Source organism: Haliotis rufescens, unplaced genomic scaffold, assembly GCF_023055435.1.
Source record: "Haliotis rufescens isolate VD_foot unplaced genomic scaffold, xgHalRufe1.0.p SCAF_13, whole genome shotgun sequence".
Lineage (NCBI taxonomy): Eukaryota > Metazoa > Mollusca > Gastropoda > Lepetellida > Haliotidae > Haliotis > Haliotis rufescens.
The window spans coordinates 30,759,710-30,780,253 of NW_025963813.1; the positions used below are offsets into that span (position 1 = coordinate 30,759,710).

Below are 20,544 nucleotides of genomic sequence, written 5' to 3' on the forward strand. Positions count from 1 at the left end.
ATGAGTTTGTGGGCTGCCGGTGCCATAAGTTGATAATAAGTATCTATGTAGCATGTGCCAATATTGATGAGTTTGTGAGCTGCCGGTGCCATAAGTTGATAATAAGTATCTATGTAGCATGTGCCAGTATTGATGAGTTTGTGAGCTGCAGGTATCACTTCCACAAAGGAAGATAGATATCACTCAGTGTAGGTACAGACAGGAGACATATTGTTACATGTGCCATGTTATGATGATCAATCTGTAGATGCAACACCATTCGTACATCATGCACAGGAGTTTAGCAAAACAATGAAATGTTCCACCAACAACTGCTCAGGTCATAGTTAACAACTGACAATCAAGAAAAGACAACTCTAAAACTGCTTCTACTTGGTAAATGTCTTCACTTAATGCTGCTTGGAACTCTTCATGCAGAAAGAGCAAATGAACTGTTCTTGAAAACAATCAACTTAGTTTAAAACTTGATGTTGTGACAATGAATGAAAGAGACTGATCATGACTCCACAAAATGAACATAATACATGAGACAGATTTGAAACAAGGAAATTGAAATTGTCAGCCAAAATAATATCTGTAATATCTATATATTCCTTCCTGACTGGAATTATCTCCCCTTTAACTGACACATTTTGTAATTATCTCCCTTTGTATACTTTTACACTGCATGAGAGGATAGTTTCACAGCCAACAGCATACTTATCAATTTATTGGTCAGTATCACCACATGATCCACATTAAAACCTTTACTGACCAGACATGAAAGTAGTCTAAAACACATTGGATGAAGTCCTTATTCTCAAGACACATATTTAATTTTAATACGAGATACAAATATGCCCTGAACATGTGTAATCAGTCCGATATTGAAGATTTAGTCCATCAAGTCATAGCTTTGTGACAGGTTTATAAGTATCCATATTCCATGACAATTTGGAGTAAACTACAAACGGTAAAATACACAGCATATCACAATGTCCATTAGGATCTCTTGCAGTTAATTCAATATTGATGTTAACTTGTCTACCCAGCATTAGTAGCAATGACGGAGGAATTAGTGGCAGCAGTATGTGTGATGCGTTAGATTAGCTGATGCAGTTATGGAAAGTACTTATTTCACAATTATCCATACCATTAAGTACTCAGTTTGTTTTACAAAGACTATTCTCTTACCGTTTGGCCTTAATCATGGTATTACTAACACATAATATGCTCAAACAGGATGGGGCCATTTTTCTAACTTTAAAAGCATGCCTTATTTTTGTATCAATAAAACACTATCTATTAATACTAACCACATATACAAACAGTTGACTTCTTTCATGCTGACAAAGACACCTAAAGGCTAGTTCTAACATACTACAACATGCTGACAAATAAACCTAACAGGCTAATTCTAACATACATAATAGGGCTGGGACGGGTAACTCGGGTACTCGTGTCGGATGGGTCCTGAGTAGGACCCGGGTACCCACAGGACTACCCGGACCCGTGGTTAGTCACGTGATATATTGTTAAATGACAAAAACTCACTATAGCGCAGCGGTTACACTAATGTCGCTAATGTTCGCATTTCCTTCTGACGATGCACACATTCCTTTTGACTTGTATATGTTTGAGCAAAGAACAAGCTTCAGTAAACTTCAGCGAACGCATGATCTGATTGTTTGATACATGTATCTAAATAGTATCTGTATCTTTTAGCCAGGGCTGCGGTAAACAATTACCAATCAGGCATTTTGTTCCCAACTCTTGAAACTTGCAGTGGGTACCCGGGTAGGGTCGGGTAATAGGGGGTCGGGTACCCGGGTAGTAAATTTGGACTCGTCCCAGCCCTAATACATAAAGTACATCATAAACACTGATTTAAATAACTACACATACAGTTACTGATGATGGAAATAAAATACATCTACAACTATGTTTAGGATAATCTAGATAGGGTCCCCGTAGCTCAGTTGCCTGCTGGTGTGTCAGTCAAATGATTATTTCAGAGAGAGAAACATTAACATTGAAGACTGGCTACTTACTATCAAGTCAAATTATTAACCATTACTTCATGTACATAACAGTACCTCAAGGTCACTGATCAGTTAACACTTAAGCCACAACTGTCAAGTACTTTGAGGATGTCCATGGCGAGAAAATATTTGATAGCCTCACAAAGCTGGTCAGTTTCCAGAGGCATCTCAGTGAGAGGGTTACAGTATAGGAATTTGCAAATGCCCCATCAAAGTCACATATTTAATAATGTGACTTTAAAAACAGAAGTAAAGTTTTTTGTCAATACAAATCCGAAACTTGTTTCATTTCAAACTGAGGGTGGACAAAAGAAGGGCAAATCATGTGACCAAACAATCAGCAGTCAACTTTTTGGAGGGGGGTTGACGGAAGTGCAAGGAGAAGACTACAAACCCAAACTACTCGAGGAATTTCTCCTCCATGCAATATGATGTCTGCTCCCATGCATGGCGTGGGCGGTGTGCTCCGCCAAGCTACGCCGGTGGGGATCACACGAGGAGGACTGTTGATGGTGATGGGCACTTTGTTTATCCTTATTTTCCCAAAGCTTGCGCAAATGATTGTATGTACTAACTAAACATGTACAGTCTTTAGCAGCGACTGAAATCAACAGGAAATCAAAAGAAAATCACACATATTGAAACAACACAGTACAACAGCTGGCATTCCTGGCCAGACTCGGGACATGAATGAAGCGAAGTGTGCAAGCAACTAGGCATGCATAACGAGCAACACAGAGAAGCATGCTTGACGTGATGTGTGTGAATGTCATGCCGGGAGGGTGGGGAGGGAGGGAGTGAGTGAGTGAGTGTGACATGCTCGGAACTGATGAATCACCATCACAATCAAATGATAACCACAGATCTTAAATAACTAGTTTACAAATTAACCACTTGTTATATCTGGACTCCATACTTTATCCTAGATACATATTAACGACCTTGACCTTACTCTTCACAATGCATCCGTTTACAGAGTATCTCCACATACCAGTTCAACAAAGATCAGAAAATTTGTGAGAGATTCCAATATGAATAATGAAAGATGCTCTGAAGCAAAGAAGCAGGTCATGTGACCCAGACTGAAATGTCTCGCAGACTAAGCATGTGTGGCCGTGACCTAGCAACCAACATGCAGCCATGACAACGCAGGTGTCGCCAGGACAACCATGGTAATGTGACAAGTGGCAAATAAAACAAGCAGCAGCTAGGAAGCAAGAGTTGCAAGCAACGGTAAGACGGACTTGCCCGTATCATGCTACTGCAGAGTAAGGAACAAACAAACAAATCAAAGTTAGCCTTTGAATTTCACATTAGTACAACAGCAACAACTAGTACCATCAGGTCATCTGTCCTCTCTGTTGTCCAAAATATCTTGGATAATACCTATAGGCCTAATCCGTTTCTCAAAGCAGTGTTTCTTCAGTAAATTTACACCATGGTTGTCCAAAATATCTTGGATAATACCTATAGGCCTAATCCGTTTCTCAAAGCAGTGTTTCTTCAGTAAATTTACACCATGGTTGTCCAAAATATCTTGGATAATACCTATAGGCTTAATCAGTTTCTCAAAGCAGTGTTTCTTCAGTAAATTTACACCATGGTTGTCCAAAATATCTTGGATAATACCTGTAGGCTTAATCAGTTTCTCATAGCAGTGTTTCTTTAGCAAAGTAGAAACATAGTTGTCCAAAATATCTTGGAACACTTAATCCATTTCTTAGGTTATGTTCCTTTAGCAAGTAACACCACAGTTATCTCCCTTTGACTCAAACGCATCCAATTATAGTTCTTAAATTCCTCAAAGTTTGAGATTACATTCAATAAAATGAAAATGATCTTAACATAAATGGAAAATATTTGGTCAAGATTAACCACCCCGGTCAATATTTCCAACTAGTCATGGCCAAAGAGGTCTTTGGCAACCAACATTTGTTTATTGTTCTCATTCTTTTATATTAATATATCACATTCAAACACATGTTTCATAGGCACATAATAAGAATGTACTTAGTTGAGCATTAGCAAGACTAAATATTAGGTTAGTAAAAGCAAATCACCCACAGCCATTAATGTCTAATTGGCAAGCCAATAAATATAAACAGAGACAAAATGCTTATTTTCATCATAAAAATGGGAACATAGAAAAATACATCTTAACTTTAACATGAACTCAAGTTTAAGCAAATTGAAATGAAATACTTTTAACTTGTCTCAATTGCAAGCTCAAATAAAGCAAAGCGAGAAATAAAACAGCAGTAATTTTGGATTCTCTGCACAAACTTTCTTTGTCAAATTGACAAACCCCCTATAACCAAAATACTCTAACAATTATATACAAAGCTAAGGATTCTTTTTGGCTAGGAATGGACAATACCATTTACATTGAAGGGGAGACAGGTTGATACATAAAACACAAACTCTCTTTAAAAAAAGAAACCTACACCAAAATGAATCAATCCATAGATGATGGATCTGAACGGACAATTCCATTCGTCCTCAAAGGGATGATAAGTAGGAAGACATACTACCCAAAAACATTCTATTTCCACAACCACCGCCTTACCTGATGCACTATGGACACTCCCTGCACTGCCATTACCTCCACCACCAGGGGGCACTGCACCAACAGGTGGGGGCGGCATGCCGTCGACGAAGCTGCCGACGTAGCTGGTGTTGTCAGTGCTTGTGTAGCTGTAGGGGGGTATATAGCTGAGGTTCTGGGGCAAGTAGTTGGAGCTGCTGTAGGGGTATTGATTGTTCCACGCAGGGGGTGGCAGGGGGGCGAGGGTGTCACGGTCGGCTTCTGATACAGAGTCCACGTCTTCAAGACTCAGCGATGTCAGATCTGGAGAAGGAGTAATGAATATACAGTGCTGTCCAGCATTTAACTTGCATTATTTCTATAATACCTGTTGTTATTTGTTGTTTAATGCAGCACTCAGCAATATTCCAGCTGTATGGCGGCGACGTGTAAATAATCGAGTCCTGACCAGACAATTCATTGATCGTGAGCAACGATCCACGGTGTCAGGGTATGACACGCCATCAACCAAGTCGCCGAGTCTGACCACCGTTTGGTAGCAACTTACAAATTTATGAATATCGATACCAAATAAATAATCCAGTGCCACAGAAACGTTTATGTGTAATAAGATGGACAATGAAGAGGCAGAAAATTTAAACCATTAATGGGCCAGCCGTTCTTATTTGTCATTAAATTTATAACTTCCAGGTCATCATAAGTAATGTTTTATCAATAAACATACAGAAACATTAATATTATTACTTATGCATATACAGTTTTGTTTGTTGTTTGTTGTTTAACGCCGCACTCAGCAATATTCCAGCTATATGACGGCGGTCTGTAAATAAAAGAGTCTGGACCAGACAATCCAGTGATTGATATCATAAGCATCGATCCATGCAATTAGGATCGATGACATGCATCAACTAAGTCAGCGAGCCTGACCACCCGATCCCGTTAGTCGCCTTTTACGACAAGCATAGTTGCCTTTTATGGCAAGCATGGGTTGCTGAAGGCCTATTCTACCCCGGATCTTCACAGGTCTGTTGATATACTGCCATACTCTGATATGCTGTGATACTCTTGAGTCAACATAGTGATACCAAACTTCCCACCAATGACACCACTGTTTTTAAGTAGTTTAGAATTCTGGCAACTGATTAAGGAGGAGATATGGGAGGTGACAAATGCAATCAGTGACTGCAGGCTTACCTGGATACTGCGGAGGACCTGAAACAGGAGAGAGGAGCAAGTATATAACATTGTATACACCACATGGGAGGTCATTATTATATTGTTGTTATACACCAGTATATACACTGGGCCACACAAACCACTGGTTAATATCATGAGCACTGTGTCAGGGTGTAACTTTTATCTGATAACGCCGCACTCAGCAATATTCCAGCTGTATGACAGCCTGTACAGAATCAAGTCGGGACCAGACAATCCAGTGACTGATGTTGTGAGCAACGATCCTTGTGATGGGGAACAATGATACGCTATCAAGCAAGACTGAGTCTGACCACCCCATCCATTTGGTCACCTTTTACCACCAGCAGACATAGCTGGGTACCTATTCTAACCTGGGTTCTCCATGGAAGGTCACACAGTGATGACACACAAGCCTGACCCCCCGGTCAATTTTAGTTGACAAGCAAAGGTTAAAGTAGACTACTCTAACCTGGAATCCCTATTCACACTACATTATCATGGAAATTAAAAAAAAACTGACCAAAGATGATGTCGTAAATTAGCAGGTGAGTGAGTGTGTTGTAACACTGCTTTGAACAGGATTTCAGTTATATCATGACGTGTCAGCTTGATGTGAGAGGAAATGCTAAACAGTGTGAGTTAACAAGATTTGCTTAATGCTACTTTGAACAGTATTCATGTTAACAAGTTAACACAAAATGATTCAGGCCGTAGACTTTACCACATGAACATGGGTATTGTGCTGACAAAACCTGAAATATAATCAGGCAACTCTTGGATTTGAACACTGAAAATGATTAAAAGACAAAACTTTACCACAGAGATCTCCAAAGACGTAGTAGCACTGTTCTGAAAACGTCAGCTTGTTGACTGTGTGCCGGATGTAGCCAGCTTTCAGCAGATTACAAGCATATTTCCTTGCATCTCTCCGGTCAGCGAAACCCTCCACGTGCGTAAAGAGCCAATCTACAAGATCGGAACCTGAGCGAAAGAATAAATGACCTGATTATCATGTCACAACAATTTGTCCGAATTTCTTGATTCAAGATCACTCTTTCAGCATCCTTTTCAGTCTTTATTAGATTATTAGTTGAGCGGTTTCTTTACTGTAAATATCATTTGTTAAGAATAAACAATTGGTTTATGTGAGCCTATGGCGAGAATAATACATATCCTTCTTTCCTAACACATGATATTTACAAGAAGACGCACACACAAGGAAAATAATCTCTTTATCAAATAATGCCATTCTTGTAATAATCAATGTTTAACACGTATTTTCACTCAATGAAGTCATGTTAGGAGGAGGAGGAGGATATGAATGAACCCCATGCATCATATAATGCCCAATGATTTAGTCGTGTTTGTCTGCACATACACCCATATATTGCCCAATGATTTAGTCATGTTTGTCTGCACATACACCCATATATTGCCCAATGATTTAGTCATGTTTGTCTGCACATACACCCATATATTGCCCAATGATTTAGTCATGTTTGTCTGCACATACACCCATATATTGCCCAATGATTTAGTCGTGTTTGTCTGCACATACACCCATATATTGCCCAATGATTTAGTCGTGTTTGTCTGCACATACACCCATATATTGCCCAATGATTTAGTCGTGTTTGTCTGCACATACACCCATATATTGCCCAATGATTTAGTCGTGTTTGTCTGCACATACACCCATATATTGCCCAATGATTTAGTCATGTTTGTCTGCACATACACCCATATATTGCCCAATGATTTAGTCATGTTTGTCTGCACATACACCCATATATTGCCCAATGATTTAGTCATGTTTGTCTGCACATACACCCATATATTGCCCAATGATTTAGTCGTGTTTGTCTGCACATACACCCATATATTGCCCAATGATTTAGTCATGTTTGTCTGCACATACACCCATATATTGCCCAATGATTTAGTCATGTTTGTCTGCACATACACCCATATATTGCCCAATGATTTAGTCATGTTTGTCTGCACATACACCCATATATTGCTTGTTTGTTGCTTAACATAGCACCCAGCAACATTCCAGCTATATGACGGCAGTCTGTAAATAATCAAGTCTGGACCAGACTATCAAGTGATTCACATCATGAGCATCGATCCACACAATTGTGATGCGGTGACATGCATGAACCAAGTCAGCGAGCATGACCACCCGATCCTGTTAGTCGCCTTTTACGACAAGCATAGTTGCCTGTTACAGCAAGCATGGGTTGCTGAAGACCTATTCTCTACCTGGATGTTCAGGGGTCGCCCATATATTGGAAGCTAATATCTATCTGAACCTATTCGGGAAGGTCAGACGATAACTCATTCATCAAGCAGATATTGCAATGGAGGAACACTGAATCAACTTGATCACAGCTACTCTGTGAGGGATAAACTATCAAAAGGACTATCCATAATTGGCAGCCATTGTGGCCATTTGATTCCCAATTAGTTGCCATAACAACAATCACTTGGTATTGAAGCCTTTTCTGCTCTAAAACATGAAGCATACATATAAACATATATATATATATATATACCTATAAAAGCATTTGGTATCGTTATTTTGAGCCACATTCTGTCTCGGATTTCCAGCCCTGAGTCTGGCTGTGCCATCGCCTTGACAACGGTTGCCATGTCAGTATTCACTGTGAGATTTAAGTCATCAAACCCTGAAAACAAAAAAATAGCTTGTTAATTTTATTTCATTTGTGCTTAAGCCATTAAGTACAGTTTATAAGGGCAACAACCATATTGCAATGTCATGTAGCAACGTATATTGTTTCTTGCATGTATACGTCAACAATCCCAACAGTTTAATCATAAGTACTTAACATAGTATTCAGTAGCCAGCAAGTGCCATATGAGCAAGTTGGGTTTTATGCTGCTTTCTTAGCAATATTCCAGCAACATCATAACAGAAGAAATAAGCTTCACACATTGTACCCATGTGGGGAATAGAACCCAGGCCTTTGATGTGATGAGCGAACGCTCTAGCCACTTAGCTACCCCCATCAACCCTAAACCCTGCAGGAAATAGACAATCCACCTCCATTTCTTGCCCCAAATGATAAAAACAACAACAATGAAACAAATCTGTCCCATAGCCTGAAGGATGCTCTCAGGTATGGGGCCATGTGTTTTGGGCAGTTGGGAAAGTGATATCTCCCTACTACCCCTTCCAGATAGAGGGATGAACTTACGTTCTGACTCAGGTATAGAGCTAGTGAGTGAGGAGCTAGTTGACGTCATATTGCTGATTGAGGTGCTGGGTCCGCCACGCCCCATGTAGTGTTCCCGCATCGCAGTCGTATGTGCAACCCACGCCGACGGGTCGATTGGCCGAACTGGCTCCTGTCTTGGAACTGTGAAATAACCTTTAGGGTTTGGGTCCCAACATTTGGCTACGACTAGTGTGATTGGACTGAAACAAGATGACATAAATCAGTTATCACACAGGTGATTCCAATGGATAATGGCAATATCTGAACATCTCATAAAACTATTCATCAACTATACACTGTATCTGCCAATTGCTACATTAAATACCTTTTGAATACTGTTTGGATATTTTTAACACAAAGCTTATTAAGTGAGGGAATGTAGTTTAAAGCTACAGGATTAATATTCCAGTTATTTGTAATAAAGCTTTACAAATTGCAAAACTATTCAAGTAAGCCAAGGTATTCAACATACCCCGGTTTCTGTACTGCCTCTCGTAACGTCCTTACGGCATCATCGTTACTCATGTTCTCGAAACTGATACCATTCACCTCGAGAATCATGTCCCCTGGTTCAATGCGGCCATCTTGAGCTACAGCGCCGCTGTAATGAAGAAAACAGAATGGCTTCTTTTACATAACTGAAATAAAGTAGTCACTACACAATCCAGTGAGCATTGACCAACGGGATACGGCAACATGCATCAACCCAGTCACCGCACCCGATGCTGTTAATCACCTCTTACGAAAAAGTATGGGAATTCTTCACTGGGAAAGGGTTCCTTGAAGAGTCAAGGGATATCAAGATCTTCCAGTTTCAGTGTTGCCATTATGACAGGCGTCAGTCTGGCGTACTCACCCTTTCATGATGGAGCCCACATAGATGCCGCCATCCCCTCCCTTGTTGCTCTGTCCCACAATACTGATTCCCAGGAAGTTGACTGTATCTGTAACACAAACCAACATCACTGTAACACGCAATCATCACTGTAACACAAACCATCACTGTAACACAAACCAACATCACTGTAACACAAACCAACATCATTGTAACACACATACACCACTGAACATAAGCCAACCTTAACTAATGCAAATCATCTGTTGATCTCAAATTTGAATCTACAGGTCATGAATATTTCTTTTTGTCCTTTCCAATCACATCCAGTGATAAGAAGCATTAGCAACTACAAATCTACTTAATGTTGAAGTTAATATTGACAGAGCCTTTAACAGTTTGCTGACAAATGGTAAGGCATATGTCATGAAGTTTTAGTTGTATAGCTGTTCTTTTACTGATGATCAAACTGATGATAATCCGCACACCATGCATACCAACTGCATATTCTTCCATTTACAAAGTAAACAGCAAGAGACATGACACTACTGAACAGTGCATCAACTTACCCATATTAAGTGTAACTGTTATTATGTTTAGAGACATTGTCGAATCGGTTATACTGCTAAATGATGAAGCCTGAAACAAAACACAGATCAATGATAAACACAAAAATAACAAATTCAATATCAGATGGCAATAACTGTCTACAAACCAACCCTTTCCAAAACTGACCAGAGCGTCAACAGTTTTCAGTATTCACCGAAACACAAGACTCGAAAAATCATGTTTTAAGATTTAATGCCACATTTAATAACACTATAATTTGTGCAAATGATGCCAAGAGCTCAGTTCGAGCAGTAAAGACCATGTGCAAACAAATAACACATTATGAAAAATAATTACAAAGTTTGAGATAGTTATTTAGAAGGTTTTTGGCACAGTGGTCTGTAACTAAAAAGTCTGAAGGAGCAAACCGGTGGTTAGGTAAACATCATGCTGTCGGGGTATGATGACACACAATCAGCCAGTCACACATAACCACCCATTCCTCTATATATCCAGCTCTATTACAAGCCTGGGTAATTGGCAACCTCTTCTCCCCAGGCATCAAAATAAGGGAATATCCCAAATGATTGGTGAGCAAATAAATATCCCAATTACACTAATGCAACATTAGCATTTATTTTATATTAAAAAAAAAATAACATCAGGATATAATCTTACTCTACTGATAGGAGGCGGCCGATGTCTCCTCCGCCGTTTCCGATGGCGACCATATCGTGATGACATTCCTGTTGTATCAGTAACTGTTGAAAACCTGTAACCACAAAATACAATGATCAGATTGGTGCACTGGTCCAAACACTGCACTGAGCAGTATTTCAGTTATATCACGGCTGATAATGAATTTCTGATTTTGGTAGAGACACATACATGAGTTCCCAAGCGATGTGCCATCCATTATCCATACCCAGCAGCCATGTTGACCAACTGGTCCTAGGGGAGACAACTTAACCTGATACATGTTCCAACCCTAATAGTGATAACATATACTACTCAACTTTTGTTAAGGACCCAACTTTTGACTAACGAGGACTAGTTGGGTATTGGCCTGACTTTCATGTTGTAATTTAGTGCAATAATGATTCAGGTATTGTGATGCGTACCACAACATATCATATGCATTCTATCATCCATAATTTGTTATGAACCTGAAGATTTCCCCCCCTCATTGATACCTTCCCAAAATGCCAGAAATTTTATGAACCCTTAAGATGCCTGCATGTTATCATTACAAGGACTAGTGGACTAAAAATGTTAGTTTCTGCCGCTGCTCGGAGATTGTATTCAATGACATTGGTCATGCAATACATAACTCAATGGTACGACAGCTTGTCAAGCGAATTAACCCTTGTTAAAAGGTGAGGTCAAATTGATTTTAATGTCTCGTCCACTTTAATGAAGCGACGTGCATGTACATGTATGCATGTGTGTGTCGGCTTGTTCTAGTACGGACTGATGCTGATTGATAGTGCTAGCTCACTGAGATACCATGCTACAGTTTAACATTAACACCCCACTCAGACACAGTACACCAACTCTGAGCCGACTAGTCCTTGTTTTTGCCCCTTAATGCCGAGCGCCAGACATGGTAACAACAAAGGAACCATCTTTTGGTGCGACGCGGCCGAGAATTAAACCCAGGACCTTCCGCTCTCCGGGCGGACGCTCTACCACTGGACCACAGAGATGGTCCCTTGTTATAATGTTCAGTTTGAGAGTGAGTGAGTGAGTTTTAGCAATATTTCAGCAATATCAGGGCAGGGGGCACCTGATTTTGCGAGAATGTACAGTGATATTGAACGAAGCCAACAATTACATGGTGTCTCACCTGCTATCATCCTCCGAGTCAAAGAAGCTGGTGGTTTCGAGATCACTGCTCATCATGGTGGATGTCTCATACTGATGGGGGCCGGGAGGCCGCTCTCGATGTCGTTCATGCTTTGCATGGCCATTAATTCGGGGACCTGAAAACAACACATCCACTGTAATTTGTGTCAACAAAAGATCCAACCTTTCATGTCCAGTTATTACTGATAGTTTCACATTTTTAACCTTTCCTGAAGTTGATGCCATGTTTTCACATAGATGTCAACTGCATCTATAGCCACTCAAGATGTAACTAGTAACCTACACAAATCAAACTTCAAGCTCACAGTTTTCCTAATGCACAGTAGAAAAACACAAACACATACCAAGTATGTCCAAAAAATATTCAAACTTGGCAATTTCACTTGTTAGTCAGTTGACTTCTTCTACTGTTTCTATTTATGTTATATGTAACTGAGACTGAACATTCTGTGTTAAGGTCTTTCTTCCAGCTGTTTATTGTTGTTTTGTTTGTTTGTTGTTAAACGCGGCTCAGCAATATTCCAGCCATATGATCATGTAAATAATAGTATCTGAACCTGACAATCCAGTGATTGACATCATGAACCTCGATCCACGCAATTGGAATCGATGACAGGCATCAACCAAGCGAGCATGCCTGACCACCCGATCCCGTTCGTCGCCTCTTACAACAAGCATAGTTGCCTTTTAAAAGAATGGGTTGCTGAAGACCTATTCTACCTCGGATCTTCACGGGTCCTTTAGTCATTAATGTGGGATGTGTGTTCAGTGGGCGTGTCAGTGGGGTGTGACCTTACCCAGTTGACACAGACCGAACACAACATGTGAGGTCACAGGGGAGGTAATGCCGTTAGTGGAGCTATTGTCAGCTTCACGGTACACACTCATCCCTGACAGTGACAAAGTGACAGTCTGCCAACTCCAGTTGTCCCACCAGTTGTCATGGTGATGGACAGGACAGGCTGCCTGTGCAGGGGGTGTACCTCATGGCCTGAGGGTGTAATGTGTATATTCCTCAAATGTCTGTATCACAACAGGGTCACTTATGACCACAAATGGGGTACTGGGGACCTATTTTAACCCAGATCACCACCCAGGGAAATATTTAGAGAAGAAAGCTACTTTCACCAACCTAAAGACTAAATAAATGTCATAGCAATAATTTAAAAAAAATATTGTTTTAAAGCAGTAAAAATGAATTCTAAGTGGAATTATTTCTTGTTTCCACTAATATTAAGCCAAGTTTTTTTCTGTCAATTAAAAATTGAAAGCACTTATGACAGACACAAGGGAACTTGAAGCCTATTTTGCCCAGAAACACCATAGGGAATATTCAGTTTTTCTTACTATGTCATGACTACTCATTTTGTAGCCAGTCTCTTGTGGACAAATTCTGTACAATACATACCATTCTCCATGGACAAAGTCAAGAAGGAATGGGAGAAATATACAGAGGTAGACACCATTGGCCATACACAACTAGTCCACACTCATTTCTGACTAGTGATTTGTTTTGTAAAATAACTTCGTTTTGAGAGAAAAAACTAGACCCTCTATATTTTCACTGGTCTCATTTCTACATCCACATAAATATGCTGAAAGTATTATCTGTTCAGAAACAAAAGGAGATATTGGTAGTCAAACGAGCATTTCAAAGCTAGTCTAAACAAACCCAGCTCTTGAGAGCAGAATACACCAGCGGTCTACGTTCCCCAAACTGGGAGCAACAATCCTATCTATGCACAACCAACACAAACAAAGAAGTTCAACAGTTTTTGCCCGTCTCTATTTTAGCTGGAGAATGTCTGTCCTGATTCAATGTAAACAGATGCATGTGTCAGTAGGGAGGGAAGATGGTGATTACAGAGCAGAATCCCATCCTCACACGATTCATTAGGCTCTTCACACAATTCATCAAGCAGTAACAAGCCCTGATTCCAGCCGACTGTCCCAGATGGTCCCCCTACACTCCACACCTACAGTAACGGCTGGGAGCTTCACCACTACACCTCACCTACAGCGTCGTCTGGAAGCTTCACTGCTACACCAACACCTACAGCATAGGCTTGACTAGTCCGAAAGAACATCTACCACACAGGCCTCAAATACTGGCTAAAATTGCAAACTCAACAATTGAACTATTTACTGGACTTGGCATTCAGACCAGTAGCAAAGTCTCAAGGGTCTAGAAGCTTCACCGACAACACTGCTACACCACACCTACAATAAAGCATCTATTGGTTGTATGTGCCTTATTAATGACAATGTGTAGGTGGTTGAATACACATTTGGATAGAAAAATGTTGAAAGAATTCAATATCTAATCAATCATCCCATCTAAGTAAACTATGAAAATCTTTATGATACAAAGGCCTTGATTGTCATTCGTGACAGTTTTTATATCTATAGAGAGAGTGAATATAGCTATATCATGTCGGCTTGTGACAAAGACAGGATCTGACAAACCAATAGATGGCTGTGTGAAATATGATACAGACTGTCTGGTTCAATAACACTCGATAGACTTGATGACCACTGCATGTTGGTCAGAAACATGAATTGAGGTGTTCCCTGCACTAGATGTGTGAGACTTCACATGTGAGTAAGTTAGGGTTGAAGTGCTTTTAGCAATATTCCATTTATATCACGGCAGGGGACACACATTGTACCCATGTGGGAAATCAAATCCAGGCCTTTGGGGTGACAAGCTGACGCTTTACCCACTAGGCTACCCCTCCGCCTAACTTTATTATAAGAGAAGTCACTTACATTAGACTCAGTCTACTTGTACAGGGTAACTCTTCAATGAGGAAATCATACTCCAACAAATACTACAGCATTGAATGAATACAACATCCATTTGACAAATCAATTTGTGATGATTTATCAATCACTTGGGGCAAAGAAATTAATCCGGCAAATATTAGGATGATTGTTGAGCTCAAAGGTCATAACCCCATCAATGTCGCCTCAACAAGGATCTAGAAGAAAATGTGACAGTTCAACTAAAAATAAAACAGTCACGTCCTAATTGGGTTGTTACTGCCCCATCAGTCGAGGGCAATCACCATCAAACAGCAATCACTAGAGATTCTTCCATTGATCTAGCCAAGTGATTTCACTGCCTACAATCTCATACAGGCACACCATCTCCCCAGGGACTTATTTAGGGTCAAGTTGCATCTTCCCTCAATACTGTATAGCATAAGACCCGTATCACCTTGGTTACAGGCAAGTACTTAATATATGACACTTCAACCCTGGGGTTGACGACAAGGCTTCCTTCTTAGCCTCTCAGTAGTCATCCAACATTTGTATCAATCATTTGTAGCAATCATTTGTAGCAATCCTTAGCCAGATGGATGAGTGAGTGAGTAGGGTTTTTACACCGCTTTTAGCAATATTCCAGCAATATCACCTCAGGGGGCATGAGACATCTTCACTTTTGGTACCGATGTGAGGAATCGAACCTGGGCCTTCACTGTGACGAGCGAAAGCTTTAACCACTCGGCTACTGTATCAGCCCCTCTTTACAATGGCTACTGCTAACTATCTTACATATGACCTGTGTTTGAAATAGATCAAGCATAAAATGTAATGGGTACTTGATGTAACAATAATGCTAAAAGAAAGACATTTTGGAGATAATCAAATCTTGAGGACACCCCTTAAGTTTAACCACAATGCGTCAGATTAACCTTGAGGTGGATGATTGCTTCTGAAACTCGAGTTAGTTTACCTGATGCCAAAGTCTGTCTTTCTTACTTATCACAACACCACACAGAAAAGGTCAAGACTTTATGGGGGTGGATGTGTGAAGTGTTAAGGGTGGGAGACTGAGGCTGAAGGGTTGAGGGTGGGAGGCTGAGGCTGAAGGGTTGAGGGTGGGAGGCTGAGGCTGAAGGGTTGAGGGTGGGAGGCTGAGGCTGAAGGGTTGAGGGTGGGAGGCTGAGGCTGAAGGGTTGAGGGTGGGAGGCTGAGGCTGAGGCTGAGGCTGAAGGGTTGAGGGTTGGAGGCTGAAGGGTTGAGGGTGGGAGGCTGAGGCTGAGGCTGGAGGGTTGAGGGACGAAGAAGACTGAGGCTGGAGGGTTGAGGGTGGGAGGCTGAGGCTGAAGGGTTGAGGGTGGGAGGCTGAGGCTGAAGGGTGGGAGGCTGAGGCTGAAGGGTTGAGGGTGGGAGGCTGAGGCTGAAGGGTTGAGGGTGGGAGGCTGAAGGGTTGAGGGTTGGAGGCTAAAGGGTTGAGGGTTGGAGGCTGAGGCTGAAGGGTTGAGGGCGGGAGGCTGAGGCTGAAGGGTTGAGGGTGGGAGGCTGAGGCTGAAGGTTTGAGGGTGGGAGGCTGAAGGGTTGAGGGTGGGAGGCTCAAGGGTTGAAGGTGGGAGGCTCAGGCTGAAGGATTGAGGGTGGAAGGTTGAGACAATGAGTCAGAAGGAAGAACACAAGGCTGGAAAGTTGAGGGCTGATGAAGCTGGCAGAAAGTGAAGGATTGTTGGATGGAGATACGGGGAGCATGAAGCTTGCAAGGCATGGTCGGAAGACTATGATAGAATTTGTAGACTTGCTAGAATGCCTCCTGGGCAACATCAAAAGCCACATCCGAATCCAGCTACCCACAATCCCCCATCACAGGCTCTGCTAGCACTATCTACAGCCTTCGCCTACTGTGTAATACTACAGACATGGGTGGAGACTGGTTAACTGGCAGTCTGGGCAGGATCAACATCTAGCTACCCACTGCCAACCTCAATGTGTGCCAGCAGTTTCCTTCATCCCCCATTACAGGGTATTAGCATGGCATTAGCCTACAGATCCCCAGCTCTACTCAGCACTGATTCAGTGATTGCCATCTCAACCAGGGAATCACCAGCAGCTGTTGGGATTCTGGGCCTTGTCAGACAAAACCAACCTTGCTGAATCTAGATAGACCTTCTCCATGGGTTGGTGGGTACAGCACCAATGATGGGTGAATACAAGCCCAAGTATAGCCAGTGTACAACCCATCAGCATTATCAGGCTGGATCAATAATATTTATATGGCTGACTTACAAACTATTTGAGTTCATGGGGTGAGTTGACACTGGAATATACAGACCTTTTATCTTACATGTACACAAAATTGCGAATGATTATTTTTTATATTTTAGTTTGTGTCAATGAAATGTTTCCATGCTTTTCTTCATCCAAAATTGTAAACATCAAGGAGAAAAATATGGACTTTTTCTAAAAATATTATTTCTTCATGTCATGTTGCCAGATTGTACTTGGGTTGTAAGAGGCACCATATCCTTTCAACATAGTCTAACATATAGCCTATGAATTCTTTTATTACAAAATACATTTCTCTCCTCTAAAAGTAAAACAAATAATTTTCCTGATGTTGATGTGGAATAAAGCTGGCTAGACTTGCTTTCCTATAAATCTAGATTAGTTTTGTTTTCATAAAATACATATATTCCACAGTCATGGTGCAGGACTACACTTCAACACGGACATTTGTTATATCAATTTGTGAACTGCAATGAAAATATTGATCATTCCATTACAGAAAATTACAAGTATTATCCCCCCGAATAAGTTCCCACTTTCCCTCCTGTGATGCTATTCCCTGTACACTAGAAACAGTTCACAGATAAAGTTGATGAGTATTTCCTAGACCTTAAAAACCATCACCAGATCATGAACTTAGGTGTCTTTGATCCTAGCTTGCGGAGTCATATCTCCCAAGTTTATTAGTGGACCTGTTTGGTCCATATTCTGTCTGATGTTGCTGTGCCAACATATGTACACTACCACCACCATGTATTCATCTACCAGGAGCCACAAAGATCCGGGTTCGAATTGGTCCATGCTTTTCGTAAGAGGCGACCAACGGGATCTTGTGGTCAGGCTCGCTGACTTGGTTGATACATGCCATCATATCCCAGTTGCGTAGATCTATGCTCAAGATGTCAGTCAGTGGATTGTCTGGTCCACGTGCCATTATTTACAGACAGCCATCACATAGCTGGAATATTGCTGACAGTGGCGTTCAACAACCCAAAAACTCTGGAGTCATAACCCCTGCCCCAAGGATTAAGCCTATGAGCATGACCTGAAACATTAGAGATTAATCTAGGATTTGTAAACTAAGTTCCCATGGCAGGAAAATATGGGGGCAACGTAACATTTTGGTGTCAATGTATTTTAACACTGCATTCAATACAATAATCAAAGCAATACATCTGCTATTTCACAGTAGCCTGTAAACAACTGTGGCAAACCAATGGTTGATATCATGAACAATGATCCATGGACGCTGACACACAATCAGCCAGGTCATACACTATATCCACCCGGTTTTCATTTCAGTCTGTTAATGTGACAAGCATGATTCTCATCATGCCAAGGAATTCCCATAAGCTACATATAAAACCTTTCTTACTCATCTTAAACAAAATACAACATTTCTAACTCCCCCATAGAAAGAGTTAAGTACTGGTCTTGGGACTTTTTCTCTCCGAAAAGCAACTCGTGTAATTTCAAACCTGAGTTCTGCAGTTCAAAAGGTAAATACTTTGTGCCGTTCCACACAAACCTGACCGAAAAAACTTGTCCCATACAGCGGACAGATTGAGTTCAAACCTGTGATTCCATTGTAAAGATATTCCCAGTGTTTCAACATCCTCATGTTTTCGTGTAATCAGACAGCAGCCCATCCAAGTCGGGGGGGGGGGGGGCTGGGGCATATAATGAGACAAGTGGCCCCCAACTGGCAACGTGTCGATTGTGTTGCCTCTCATGCCTCATTCTCAGCCTTTATGGTGGCTCTATTTGAAGAAGCCTACTTGCATGAAATTCAATTTAGAACGGGGAGAAAAGTAAAGTGTACATAGTCTGTGACTTAGAAAGAAGATGTAAATTAACTCAGATGCATTTATTTGTTGAGAAAGTGTTCCAGCGTAACACATACCTCCCTTCAAACTCTTCTCTTTGCCAACAGAAAGTACTTAACCCTATGGCAAATGCTACGTCATTTCACTATTATCCTATCTCTGGAAACTAACTAGGATAGGCTCCAATCTTTAGCTACACAAACACAGTTTAATCATCATGGTAATTATGAAGCTTCTTTTCTGCTTCCCTTGACTAAGATGTAATTTGGTAGAAACATCTCAGGAAATTGTCTTTTTTATGATATTCATGAACCAAAATACATAATTTGGTGAAAAATGATATTCTGTCACTATACCCTAAACCGATAACAGCGCTTTTTGTAATACATATTAAATCTAAAATCCTCACACAAGAATGTCTGGGAATGTGACAAATCTCAACTCTTCTAAAACCAATTTCACATTGAGCATATGCATAAACAGTAAGCTGCAGAATGAATGAGCAGGGAAAGAATGGTGTAGCTGAAGCCTAAACCAGTTTGCCCAGCGTGGGGCTCTGACTGTACATGCTGTAGACACAGCATGGCTGCTGCAGCAGCTGTGGTCATCAGTCATGCTGCAACAACATTGTGACAGGCTGCAGCTCCTGCATCAAGTCAAGTCAAGGTGCCAGTTTCCCATACAGACATCCTCTTAAAACATTCACTTTTGTTTGTTTGTTGTTTAACGCCGCACTCAGCAATAGTCCAGCTATATGACAGCGGTCTGTAAATAATCAAGTCTGGACCAGACAAACCAGTGATTGACATCATGAACAGCGATCCACGCAATTGGGATTGATGACAGGCATCAACCAAATCAGCGAGCCTGACCACCCGATCCCATTAATCACCTTTTACGACAAGCATAGTCGCCTTTTACAGCAAGCATGGGTTGTTGAAGACCTATTCCACCCCGGATCTTCACAGGTCTAAAACATTCAGTAACTCACCAACTGTTCCCTGACACATCGGGAACATTGCTGACTGCGGCATTTAACAACATTCACTCTTTGCTGAGTGAGTGAGTTGGGTTTAATGGTGCTTTGAACAGTATTTCAGTTATATCACAGTGTGTCAGATTAATGTGGGAGGAAAGCCTGAAGTGATGCAGGTCTTAAACCATTTTGGTGAAACCCATGAGTACGGGTATGGTGCTGACAAACCCAGAAACATAATCGAGACAAACCGGGATTCAAATCATAGTATTCTGGCGTGCCCAGGGGATTTGACTTTCCACAGTGAATTGCAGCGCTATAGATGAGTGGGACACACGTGTCCCCATGATGTCATCAACTTTGGATAAGACATTCTAACTCTATGAAATTTGGAAATATACATACAGGACATTTTGGATGAGTGTCAGTGTCCTATAAAAGTAA

At 41.1% G+C, this 20,544-nt stretch overlaps 1 protein-coding gene across 1 annotated transcript in view; it reads right to left on the minus strand.

Moving 5' to 3' along the window:
* LOC124121145 (segment polarity protein dishevelled homolog DVL-3-like) overlaps window positions 1-20,544 on the minus strand; it is a 57,337-nt gene that overhangs the window by 13,667 nt on the left and 23,126 nt on the right. Inside the window, exons 5-15 of the mRNA XM_048394670.1 lie at window positions 12,236-12,371; window positions 11,068-11,161; window positions 10,410-10,479; window positions 9,862-9,949; window positions 9,478-9,606; window positions 8,985-9,205; window positions 8,322-8,453; window positions 6,580-6,744; window positions 5,761-5,778; window positions 4,588-4,869; window positions 2,416-2,622 (exon numbers count right to left, since the gene is read on the minus strand). Of these exons, the coding sequence (XP_048250627.1) occupies window positions 2,416-2,622; window positions 4,588-4,869; window positions 5,761-5,778; window positions 6,580-6,744; window positions 8,322-8,453; window positions 8,985-9,205; window positions 9,478-9,606; window positions 9,862-9,949; window positions 10,410-10,479; window positions 11,068-11,161; window positions 12,236-12,371 (1,542 nt within the window). The remainder of the gene's footprint in view (window positions 1-2,415; window positions 2,623-4,587; window positions 4,870-5,760; window positions 5,779-6,579; window positions 6,745-8,321; window positions 8,454-8,984; window positions 9,206-9,477; window positions 9,607-9,861; window positions 9,950-10,409; window positions 10,480-11,067; window positions 11,162-12,235; window positions 12,372-20,544) is intronic.